Source organism: Oncorhynchus nerka, linkage group LG2 (assembly GCF_034236695.1).
Source record: "Oncorhynchus nerka isolate Pitt River linkage group LG2, Oner_Uvic_2.0, whole genome shotgun sequence".
NCBI classification, from domain to species: Eukaryota; Metazoa; Chordata; class Actinopteri; order Salmoniformes; family Salmonidae; genus Oncorhynchus; species Oncorhynchus nerka.
In genome coordinates this window covers 71,851,270-71,863,690 of record NC_088397.1, presented here as the reverse complement: position 1 = coordinate 71,863,690, position 12,421 = coordinate 71,851,270, and the positions used below count along the sequence as shown (strand labels likewise).

General features: G+C 41.6%; 1 protein-coding gene across 1 annotated transcript in view; it reads right to left on the bottom strand.

Annotated features, from left to right (window-relative positions):
• The window catches only part of LOC115141739 (transforming acidic coiled-coil-containing protein 1-like), a 38,128-nt gene extending 32,794 nt beyond the window's left edge, over window positions 1–5,334 (bottom strand). The window contains exon 1 of the mRNA XM_029680914.2: window positions 4,998–5,334. Coding sequence (XP_029536774.2) covers window positions 4,998–5,071 — 74 coding nt within the window. The 5' untranslated portion in view covers window positions 5,072–5,334. The remainder of the gene's footprint in view (window positions 1–4,997) is intronic.
• Between the last annotated feature and the right edge of the window lie 7,087 nt (window positions 5,335–12,421).

Genomic DNA, 12,421 nt, shown 5'->3' with positions numbered 1-12,421 from the left:
AGCCTGCTAACATCGTGTCTCTAGTGAGCCAAGCATGGAGGAACAATAACAAGCGTTCACAAGTAGAAATCCTCTTGGCTACCGGCCCTCATGGGCTACTTCCTCTGTTCTCTTTTACCCGACAGGGTGAGCTAAGATTGTGATGACAATGTTAGTTAAGGAGGTGAATCCCTCTGGTAGGCATGCAACACAACATACACTAGTTAGTAAATATGTAGCTACAAACAGCCATGTTAGGAGACACCCAACTCTCTCTTTCTCTGATGTCGCCAACACAAACAGGCTCACACTCTCGTCATCTCTCACAAACATGCACGCGCACGCGCATACACACACAAGTTATGCAAGTACGCACACACACACACTTGCGTTTGTAGTGGGCTTTGTATTAGCCAGCCGCTCTGTCTGTCCTCACTGGTGCTATTTCTGTCTCCAGGCAAAGGAAGGCATTTTATGTAAGGCAGGGCCCTCATTTCATACGTCCTTATCCCAGTCTGTCCTCTTCTATAAAGTTATAAGCCTGATTTCTCTCCAAACTTCTCATTATGGGAAATTTGTTGCTGCTTGGTGTGATCCACAACATTCATAAGATCGGACCTCTCCCTCTCTCTCGCTTTCTCTGTGTGCGTGTGTGTATTTGTATGTGTGTGTGTATTTGTGTATGTGTGTTTATTTGTGTGTGTGTGTGTGTATTTGTGTGTGTGTATGTGTGTGTGTGTATTTGTGTGTGTGTTTATTTGTGTGTGTGTGTGTGCGTATTTGTGTGTGTGTGTATTTGTTTGTGTGTGTGTGTGTATTTGTGTATGTGTGTGTGTGTGTGTGTGTGTGTGTGTGTGTGTGTTTATTTGTGAGTGTGTGTGTGTGTGTGTTTTGTGTGTGTGTGTGTGTGTATTTGTGTATGTGTGTGTATTTGTGTGTGTGTGTGTATTTGTGTATGTGTGTGTATTTGTGTGTGTGTGTGTGTGTGTATTTTGTGTGTGTGTGTGTGTGTATTTGTGTATGTGTGTGTATTTGTGTGTGTGTGTGTGTGTGTTTTGTGTGTGTGTGTGTATTTGTGTGTGTGTGTGTATTTGTGTGTGTGTGTGTATTTGTGTGTGTGTGTGTATTTGTGTATTTGTGTATTTGTGTGTGTGTGTGTGTGTGTGTGTGTGTATTTGTATTTGTGTGCGTGTATGTGTGTGTGTGTATTTGTGTGTGTGTGTATTTGTGTGTGTGTGTGTGCGTATTTGTGTGTGTGTGTATTTGTGTGTGTGTGGGTGTATATTTGTGTATGTGTGTGTGTGTGTGTGTGTGTGTGTGTGTGTGTGTGTGTGTGTGTGTGTGTGTGTGTGTGTGTGTGTGTGTGTGTGTGTGTGTGTGTGTGTGTGTGTGTGTGAGAGAGATATATAAGTAACACAATGTATTTTATTAGTTTATGTAACAGACCAGTATCTATCAGCTGTTGTAAGCCCCTCTGTTGCATAGCCATATCTGGAAGTGAGTCTATTTTCAGAGCAGTGATAATGATCATTGTTATTTTCATCCATGGCACATGACTTGTACTGCACCTGTTGAAAAACCTGACAGGGAAAATCACCACGCTCTGCACAGCATAGGCTCAAAGACACAACAGTTATCTCACGTGTCTCTGTATCACTGAAAAGTAACATTTGCCTACATTTGCCAACTCAGAGAGTTGTAAAGATTAAAGTCATTTTTCGAGTCTACACAAGGAGAGTTTGAGGAGGTGGAGGAGACCACATCCACTTAGAGACATCTACACTGCTCTCCAATCATGTCTATAGACTGACCTCTATGCCTTCCCTTGTCTATTATATATGCCTTGTCTACCTAGTATGTAAGGTTACATTTAAGCTGTGTTAGAATACCCACACAATTTACGTCACAAATAGTATGGGTGGTGCGGTTAGTATGAGTAGAACACAGCTTTAGTCTAGTCCCAGATCTGTTTCTTCTGTCTTGCCAACTCCTAGGGTTCTTGTTACACCAGCACAAACAGATCTGGGACCAGCCACACTATAGGTCCTGGTCATAAGTAGTGCACTATATAAGTAATAGGGTGCCATTTAGGACGAAACCCAGGTTAGATAAGCCTTGCACTGTTCAGTCTCCCTGTGGAAAATCCCCTTCATGTGATGAGAGCGCCATCTGGTGGCAGAAACTGCTCCACCTACTGCTTCAGTGGCCTATTTTACCCTGTTCTTTGGCTGTCCTGAATTTCATCACTGTATACCTCTTTAATAATATAGGCCTACAAATATATGGAATAATATCTATAAAATGTGAATGTCGTAAACCATACAAATAAGTCTCAAATAAGATCATTTTTAGTTTCACGCTGTCATACTTCACTAGTCTTGTGATGTATTCACTCAGATTTTTGGAACAAATGTGAGAAAGGGGGTTATCAAGGTTCGGCCATTTCTGCACTTGAGATATACATTTGCTAACTCGACACAGAGAGTCCTGTAAGAATAAGGCAGAGGCTGTGCTAGTATAAATATTGAAACATACCCCAAGGTCTTGAGTACCTGTTTGCAGTGTTACAGGTGTTTTCCCAGCCAGCCCTGCCCAGTCCAGGACACTGCACATGGTAAATGATGAGAGGACAAAGTCCTGTAGGATATTACAGTATCCACAGATACCCCCTGTCTGAACTGACCCGTGTTTGCAATGCAAATAGGATGTGTGAATGGCTCACATAGAGCCAGCTGTTGCATTTCCAAGCTATCTGTGCAAACAGTGGGGAATCTATTGATATTGGCAGCCATGTCCTGTTTTACCCGAGTTAAACATGTGATTAAACATCTTATTATGTCATTTAGGTGACTATCGATTTTAATAAATCTTTTTAGATGACATCCTACTCACTGTTTGAATCAACGTTATTTCCACGTCATTTCCATGAAATGACATTGAACCAAAGTGGCATTGACATTGTATTGACGTCTGTGTCCAGTGGGATAGAACAAAGTCACCACAGTGTGTGTCTTGTAAAGTATTAGCAACTATCTTTATCTATATCATTGACCTTAGAAAGTGGAAGAACCTGACACTCATCTCTACACAACATAAACAAAAGGTGGAAGAACCTGACACTCATCTCTACACAACATAAACAAAAGGTGGAAGAACCTGACACTCATCTCTACACAACATAAACAAAAGGTGGAAGAACCTGACACTCATCTCTACACAACATAAACAAAAGGTGGAAGAACCTGACACTCATCTCTACACAACATAAACAAAAGGTCCCCTGTGGCAGAAGATTCAGAGGGAAAGGTCCAACCTTTCCCTTCAGGGCCTGATTTAAATCACTTAACCACTTTAAAGGACTGTCTATAGCACAACTTCTGATTTATGACTTCACCACTGTAACCGGAAATTGATCTATCTAACGTGGTCCATCAGTAACAGCTCACCATAATATCGATCTATGTTAGCCTGCTGAGCCAAAGCCTAGGCATTAGCTTTGGGAGCCGACACAACTCAGGTCTCAGGACAGGTTTAGTCATCACAAAAGCAAGGTTCCGAACCACCTCCATTACACAAACAGTGATGCAGCCTTTATTTATCTTTTATGAGAGGCACAGTTCACTGTATTAGTAAAAGCATGAGGGTTAAATGCATCCATTACGTCCACAGTCTCATCTGTTATTGAGATGGCATAACCATAGAGATAGAATTACAGTACATTGACTTGAATGTGATTCTCTGTTATGGTTATTCTATTTCTGTGGGCATAACCTGCAGGGGGCAGAGTGGCCCCCTCCCGGAGAGACATCTCCTCATGTAAACATTGACAGTACAGGGAGGACTAGTGGAAACCCAGGATGTATTTCACACAGTGAGCCAGCTAACCCTTCCTTTGCTCAACAAAACATAATGAAACAACTGAGGGTTTCCATTTAATCAACAACTGTCAAATGTCTCCACATACTGTATCTCAGTGGTGTCTTTGCAAACAGCTCAGATCCATTGGAAGTATTGGAAAAGAAAGGCAGCATTCAATACACAAGATTCATAGGCACTCGATAGTGTGAATAGTTACATCATACCCTATTATCAGAGATGTGTGCATGCACGCACACACACACACACACACACACACACACACACACACACACACACACACACACACACACACACACACACACACACACACACACACACACACACACACACACACACACACACACACACACACACACAGACAACCATGTACTAGAGGGTATGGTAGACAAACATCTGACACATTTGTAGGCTGTTGTGAAGCCTTATTATTGAGTGAGTGGGGGTATGTGAATATTTGCTGAATGGGCACCATTCATTCACACTCTAGTATGAAACACCTGGAGGTGACAACACACTGCATACACTGACTGTTTTAAACACTGTTGCATAGTGTATGCTTGTAATACACAGCATACTAAATGACTGATCTCAATCCATTTCCACACAGCTACTCTCATTTGAAGTCCTATGTATCCCTCAATTGGAATAATAAGACATATAACTTGCAAAAACTAGCAAAGGCCGTATTTTTCCACACCATCAAGCTCAAAAATACAACATGACAAGTGACGATATTGTGCTGTTGTAATAGTTTTGAAATCCAAATATAGAAAAGATGCATAGTGTGTGTGGAGCAGGGAGCAACTCTATCCCCCTGCTCTGTCTAAATCTACTAGTGGACTATAGTGTCTCCAACACTTAGTTTTGAACAAAAAATATTTATTTAAGCTGGTTCCTTTCTGGTCCACAAACATTCTTACAGGTCACAAGCATACTCGTCAGGCCATAGCAAAGTTAACAGCCCAAAACACCCAAGTACACAGTAAACTCCCCCTACAAGACGTCACAACCTATGACAAACAAGAGCTCATGAAACATTCACCAAGAATATCATTGACCCAATAGCTCATATAGTAATAATAGTCCACTGCTATTTATGTTACTGTAAGTACAGGTATTAGAGAAAACAATTCACTCACATGTTACTTGTCTTCCTCTTGGTTGAGTTTGTTGCCCCGCCCCTCTTCTTCTGTTGGGACTGAGAGCTCCCCATGTTGACAGGGCCGATACCCCTCCAAGGGGACTGGGCCTTTACTTGTCTATGTGTAAGTCTATAGATGTGCGTTCTACTTTAAGTGTGCATGCGTGTGTGTGGGTTCAGTGTCATCCCAGGTCAAGTTAGCCAGTGTACTGTTTATGATTCCTAATACTGTACTGCTTCAGTGAATGACGCTGCAATGTCCGTCTGAAACAAGCTCTGGTACAGTTCTACAGCTCTAACAGTTTCTCTCAGCTGGCCCAAGCCTCCTCTCTCCCTCTCTCCCATAGACGTATTGCTGCCTCCCTCTTTTTCCTTCTCTCTTTCTCTCCCTGGCCCCTCCTCCCTCACCTCTAGCACACACATGCCTCCATGCATGCACGCCACACGCACACACACACCAGGGAACAGATCTTGGTAAACATTCGGCTGGGAGTTACTATATGCTGTAATAAATCCAGGTGGGGACAATAAAGGGAGGGGGCTGGAAGGTACAGCAGGTAAAGAGATGTCATGTGACCATAATACAGGGTTGCGTGGGGTTGCGTCCTAAATGGCAGCCTTTTCCCTACAGTGTACTACTACTATAGTGTACTATCCATTGGGCTCTGTTCAAAAGTAGTACACTATATAGGGAATACGGTGCCATTTGGGAATCGGACCAGATAGCAGGCACACAACAACCCATGAGAGCATACAGGACTCTGCTTGATGTGACAACATGGTGATAGATACTTCTGGTTCAACCTGTCCCCATGCAGATTAGGAAGGAGGGATGGTACCATGTTTTGACAAAAATGTGAACAGCAGTCATTCCAAACATAGTTACAAGGAAGCGATTGTCTGACCAGACAGCAGTATTTTGACCTCACATTGGATTATATGCCTTCCCGTCTACTTGAACATATCAGTACTTTTTGCACAGATATGTGCTGTTTTGCATGATGAAAAGTCACCATTAGCGTACTGTAAGAAAAAAGATGCAACTCATTGTGACAAGGAGGAGATACATATAACACAACATGAATGGGAATTTCCCTTACAGTTATGAATCCACACTGGATCAATACCATGAATAAAAGCAAGAGCTTATACCATTTTGTCAAAGATCTTTAAGACAACTTTGTTTCAGGATTCAAGCTCCCACAAGCCAGCAAGAACAGGTTCTGCTGCTCTCACTGACTAATTATTTTAGTTGCTGAACTAATTTACCACAGCATAATGCTTCATTGCAGATTAACAGTTTATCTGGCAGAGTTGGGCTATCAAATCCTGTTGAACATAATCAGATTAGAAGGTGAATGAATCCAATTCATTCATGAAGAGCCAATATGGGAACAATGGGCAGTGTTAAATTCAATTAATTAATGAATTCATCACTCAGAATCTAGCCTAGCCTACTGCTCAACAAACTGCCACAATGCTGCCCCTTGACCTGTGCATAATAACAGAGGTCAAAGTCACATATACCAGACACCTCTCTATCACACACACCAGGTCATCATGTGACTCATCTGGAAGAGTCATGTAAACAAATATTATAGATACTGTATAGACTAAGCAGCGTTCGGCAATAGATGGCTCCTACGCCAAAACCGTCCCGCAAGTGTTTTTATTTAGTTAATGGGTGGAGGTTTAGACTGTAAAATAACCAGGAATTCAGCAAAAAAAATATATTCCTACCAATAAAAAGAGACAAATTTGATTGTGTTTCAATGTAATCAAGGTATGAAATTATTATTATTTTCAAATACAATCTCTTTTTGGGTATACTTGTGGTCAATTTGCAGTGTACAAATGATAATTATGTTCCATCCCTCCCAACCATTCGCTCGGACATACTACATACTACAGAGGTACATCCCTAGCCATGTCTACTGTATAGACTAACACTACAGAGGTACATCCCTAGCCATGTCTACTGTACAGACTAACACTACAGAGATACATTTACATTTACATTTAAGTCATTTAGCAGACGCTCTTATCCAGAGCGACTTACAAATTGGTGCTTTCACCTTCTGACATCCAGTGGAACAGCCACTTTACAATAGTGCATCTAAATCTTTTAAGGGGGGGTGAGAAGGATTACTTTATCCTATCCTAGGTATTCCTTAAAGAGGTGGGGTTTCAGGTGTCTCCGGAAGGTGGTGATTGACTCCGCTGTCCTGGCGTCGTGAGGGAGTTTGTTCCACCATTGGGGGACCAGAGCAGCGAACAGTTTTGACTGGGCTGAGCGGGAAATTTAATGTACAGTCAAAAGGTTGGACTCACCTACTCATTCAAGGGTTTTTCTTTATTTTTACTATTTTCTACATTGTAGAATAATAAAGACATCAAAATGATTAAAAAACACATGGAATCATGTAGTAACCACAAGTGTTAAATCAAAATATATATTTTATTCTTCAAAAGTTGCCACCCTTGCTTTCTCTCAAACAGCTTCACCTGGAATCCTTTTCCAACAGTCTTGTAGGCATTCCCACATATGCTGAGAACTTGTAGGCCGCTTTCCCTTCACCTCTGCGATCCAACTCATCCCAAACCATCTTGATACAATACATTAGATTCAAAGGTACCAAAAAGTACAGTAAAAATTACTTCCATCTCTGGAAACCAAAAAAAAAATAAACAAGATAAAATAAAAAACGGTGGGGGATTGTGTCTGGGGATTGTGTAGGCCAGGTCATCTGATGCAGCACTACATCACTCTCCTACTTGATCAAATAGCTCTTACACAGCCTGGAGGTGTGTTGGGTCATTGTCCTGTTGAAAAACAAATGACAGTGGGACTAAGCCCAAACCAGATGGGATGGCATAAAGCTGTAGAATGCTGTGGAAGCCATGCTGGTTAAGTGTGACTTGAATAAATAAATCAATGACATTGTCAACAGCAAAGCACCCACACACCATCACATCTCCTCCTCCATGCTTCACGCTGGGAACCACACATGCAGAGATAATCTGTTCATCTACTCCTCGTCTCACAAAGACATGACGCTCAGATCAAAAAATCTCAAATTTGGACTCATCAGACCCAAGGACAGATATCCACCGGTCTAATGTCCATTGCTCGTGATACATCCCTAGCCATGTCTACTGTACGGACTAACACTACAGAGATACATCCCTAGCCATGTCTACTGTACGGACTAACACTACAGAGGTACATCCCTAGCCATGTCTACTGTACAGACTAACACTACAGAGGTACATCCCTAGCCATGTCTACTGTACAGACTAACACTACAGAGATACATCCCTAGCCATGTCTACTGTACAGACTAACACTACAGAGATACATCCCTAGCCATGTCTACTGTACAGACTAACACTACAGAGGTACATCCCTAGCCATGTCTACTGTACAGACTAACACTACAGAGATACATCCCTAGCCATGTCTACTGTACAGACTAACACTACAGAGATACATCCCTAGCCATGTCTACTGTACGGACTAACACTACAGAGGTACATCCCTAGCCATGTCTACTGTACAGACTAACACTACAGAGATACATCCCTAGCCATGTCTACTGTACAGACTAACACTACAGAGATACATCCCTAGCCATGTCTACTGTAAAGACTAACACTACAGAGGTACATCCCTAGCCATGTCTACTGTACAGACTAACACTACAGAGGTACATCCCTAGCCATGTCTACTGTACAGACTAACACTACAGAGGTACATCCCTAGCCATGTCTACTGTACAGACTAACACTACAGAGGTACATCCCTAGCCATGTCTACTGTACAGACTAACACTACAGAGATACATCCCTAGCCATGTCTACTGTACAGACTAACACTACAGAGATACATCCCTAGCCATGTCTACTGTACAGACTAACACTACAGAGGTACATCCCTAGCCATGTCTACTGTACGGACTAACACTACAGAGGTACATCCCTAGCCATGTCTACTGTACAGACTAACACTACAGAGATACATCCCTAGCCATGTCTACTGTACAGACTAACACTACAGAGATACATCCCTAGCCATGTCTACTGTACGGACTAACACTACAGAGGTACATCCCTAGCCATGTCTACTGTACAGACTAACACTACAGAGATACATCCCTAGCCATGTCTACTGTACAGACTAACACTACAGAGATACATCCCTAGCCATGTCTACTGTACAGACTAACACTACAGAGATACATCCCTAGCCATGTCTACTGTACGGACTAACACTACAGAGATACATCCCTAGCCATGTCTACTGTACAGACTAACACTACAGAGATACATCCCTAGCCATGTCTACTGTACGGACTAACACTACAGATACATCCCTAGCCATGTCTACTGTACAGACTAACACTACAGAGGTACATCCCTAGCCATGTCTACTGTACAGACTAACACTACAGAGATACATCCCTAGCCATGTCTACTGTACAGACTAACACTACAGAGATACATCCCTAGCCACTACAGGTAAATACTGTCTACTACAGACATACACTACTGTTCAAAAGTTTGGGGTCACTTCGGAATTACCTTGTTTTTGAAAGAAAAGCACATTTTTTGTCCATTAAAATAACATCAAATTGATCAGAAATACACTGTAGACATTGTTAATGTTGTAAATGACTATTGTAGCTGGAAACGGCAGTTTTTTTAATGGAATATCTACATAGGCGTACAGAGGCCCATTATCAGCAACCATCACTCCTGTGTTCCAATGGCACGTTGTGTTAGCTAATCCAAGTTTATAATTTTAAAAGGCTAATTGATGATTAGAAAACCCTTTTGAAATTATGTTAGCAGAGCTGAAAACAGTTGTCCTGATTAAAGAAGCAATAAAACTGTCCTTCTTTAGACGAGTTGAGTATCTGGAGCATCCGCATTTGTGGGTTCGATTACAGGCTCAAAATGGCCAGAAACATATGCACAGCCTGACATCTACTGGTAGACTGAGAGAAATGTCATTGCTGGTAGTCTACAGGCTTAGTCCCTGAGAGGCACTCAATAGTTCCCACTCTAGGCATGACATGATTTCCCAAAGATCTTGGACAGGGCTTTCCATCATAATTACAAAACTTTATATAATGTATAGTGTACTTGCTTTTCGGCTTTTTAAATGTTAATAGTTGAGTCCCCTACTCATGCAGTAGGCCTCATTGCCATGATGGGACTAATGATTACCACTGAGATAGATAAATGTGACCATGTTAAAGTGATCAAAATGTTTCAATGTGTTATGAAGTTACTAGGCAACCTCACACACAGACCAGACACATCTGGTGTAGGCCTTCAGTATATCCTAGCCAGCAGCAGTGACAGTGCAGTCTTACTCAGCGTTGGGTTTCCATTGAAATCCAGGGGACCATGAGAAATATGGGGATGAGAAACAGCACAGTGTTGAGTCAACATCTCCCCTTCACTTCCTACTCAACAAATGATAATTCATCCTCCCCAGTGCACCCATAAAGACAACAAACTCCAAGAGTCCCTTCCACAACCACAAGTCTATAAATGGCAGGGTCATGGAGTGTCTGAGAATCTCTCCCTATAACTATTTTCTAATACTGCCTGCTGACATATTCCAATGGTTATTTTCTAATACTGCCTGCTGACATATTCCAATGGTTATTTTCTAATACTGCCTGCTGACATATTCCAATGGTTATTTTCTAATACTGCCTGCTGACATATTCCAATGGTTATTTTCTAATACTGCCTGCTGACATATTCCAATGGTTATTTTCTAATACTGCCTGCTGACATATTCCAATGGTTATTTTCTAATACTGCCTGCTGACATATTCCAATGGTTATTTTCTAATGCTGACATATTCCAATGGTTATTTTCTAATACTGCCTGCTGACATATTCCAATGGTTATTTTCTAATACTGCCTGCTGACATATTCCAATGGTTATTTTCTGACATATTCCAATGGTTATTTTCTAATACTGCCTGCTGACATATTCCAATGGTTATTTTCTAATACTGCCTGCTGACATATTCCAATGGTTATTTTCTAATACTGCCTGCTGACATATTCCAATGGTTATTTTCTAATACTGCCTGCTGACATATTCCAATGGTTATTTTCTAATACTGCCTGCTGACATATTCCAATGGTTATTTTCTAATACTGCCTGCTGACATATTCCAATGGTTATTTTCTAATACTGCCTGCTGACATATTCCAATGGTTATTTTCTAATACTGATCACATTTCCCATTGTTTTCTCCCTAGTGTTACTCAGAACGGTATAGGGCTCATAAGCTCAATATAAATGGATTGAATTCAATTGATTTCAATTCAGAACATTTGTGCTAGCAGCCATGGATGTCTTCAACTCACAGGAAAACTGGGAGAAAACTGGGGGAACTTGCATTCCAGTGCCCCAAATGGGAATATTCTGGGAATTTATTTATATTCCCAGAAACTGCAACTTGCTTCCCCTCCAAATGTTAAAAAGCAGACTGGAGGAAAGGATCCAAGATCCCGCCCTCTGCCCTTCTTCTCCAATGAGCATTGAGAGGAATTTAGAAAATAAGGATGGAGGAAGAAAATATTTGACGGCTAGTAACATTTTCAGACCCAACCATATGTTGGCTGCTCCCACACCTTTAACTTTCACTTCCTGTTCATTTGAGCCTCAGCATCAGCCTGGGGTGTGCCGGAGAATGATTTCATCTTCCTTACTGCTCCAAGGGCCTTGGGAATGTCAAAAACGCAACAGTACATGATACAATGTGCCTGCCTGCAAGCTTGAGGGAACCAGTAAGCCAAAATGGAGAGTTTATAATTAAGCAATAAGGCTCAAGAAGGGATATGGCCAATATACCACGGCTACGAGCTGTTCTTAGACACGACGCGGAGTGCCGGGATACAGCCCTTAGTCATGGTATATTGGCCATATACCACAAACCCCCAGGGTTTTATTGCTATTATAAACTGGTTACCAACGTAATTAGAGCAATAAAAAGAAATGTTTTGTCATACCCATGTTATACTGTCTCAACATTCGGGGCTCGAACCACCCAGTTTATAAGTGTTCTCCACTCATATCAATTTCCTCACAATGTAACTTAAAGAAAACACATGGAAGGTAATGAACTTTCCAGCACACAGGCTGCCAGTATTTGACTCTCTGTCTGAGCTGTTCTCTTTCTGGGGTTAACGCTGTGTTTGTGTGCTGTGAAATGGGAGTTCCACTGGGCACAGATGTCAATTCAATGATGTCTATTCTATATTGGTTCAACATAATTTAATTGAAATGACATGGAAACAACATTGATTCAATCACTGTGTGCCCAGTGGGGTGTGTGCGTGCGTGCTTGGTGAGCATGTGTGTGTGTGCTTGGGTGTGAGTATGTGTGTGC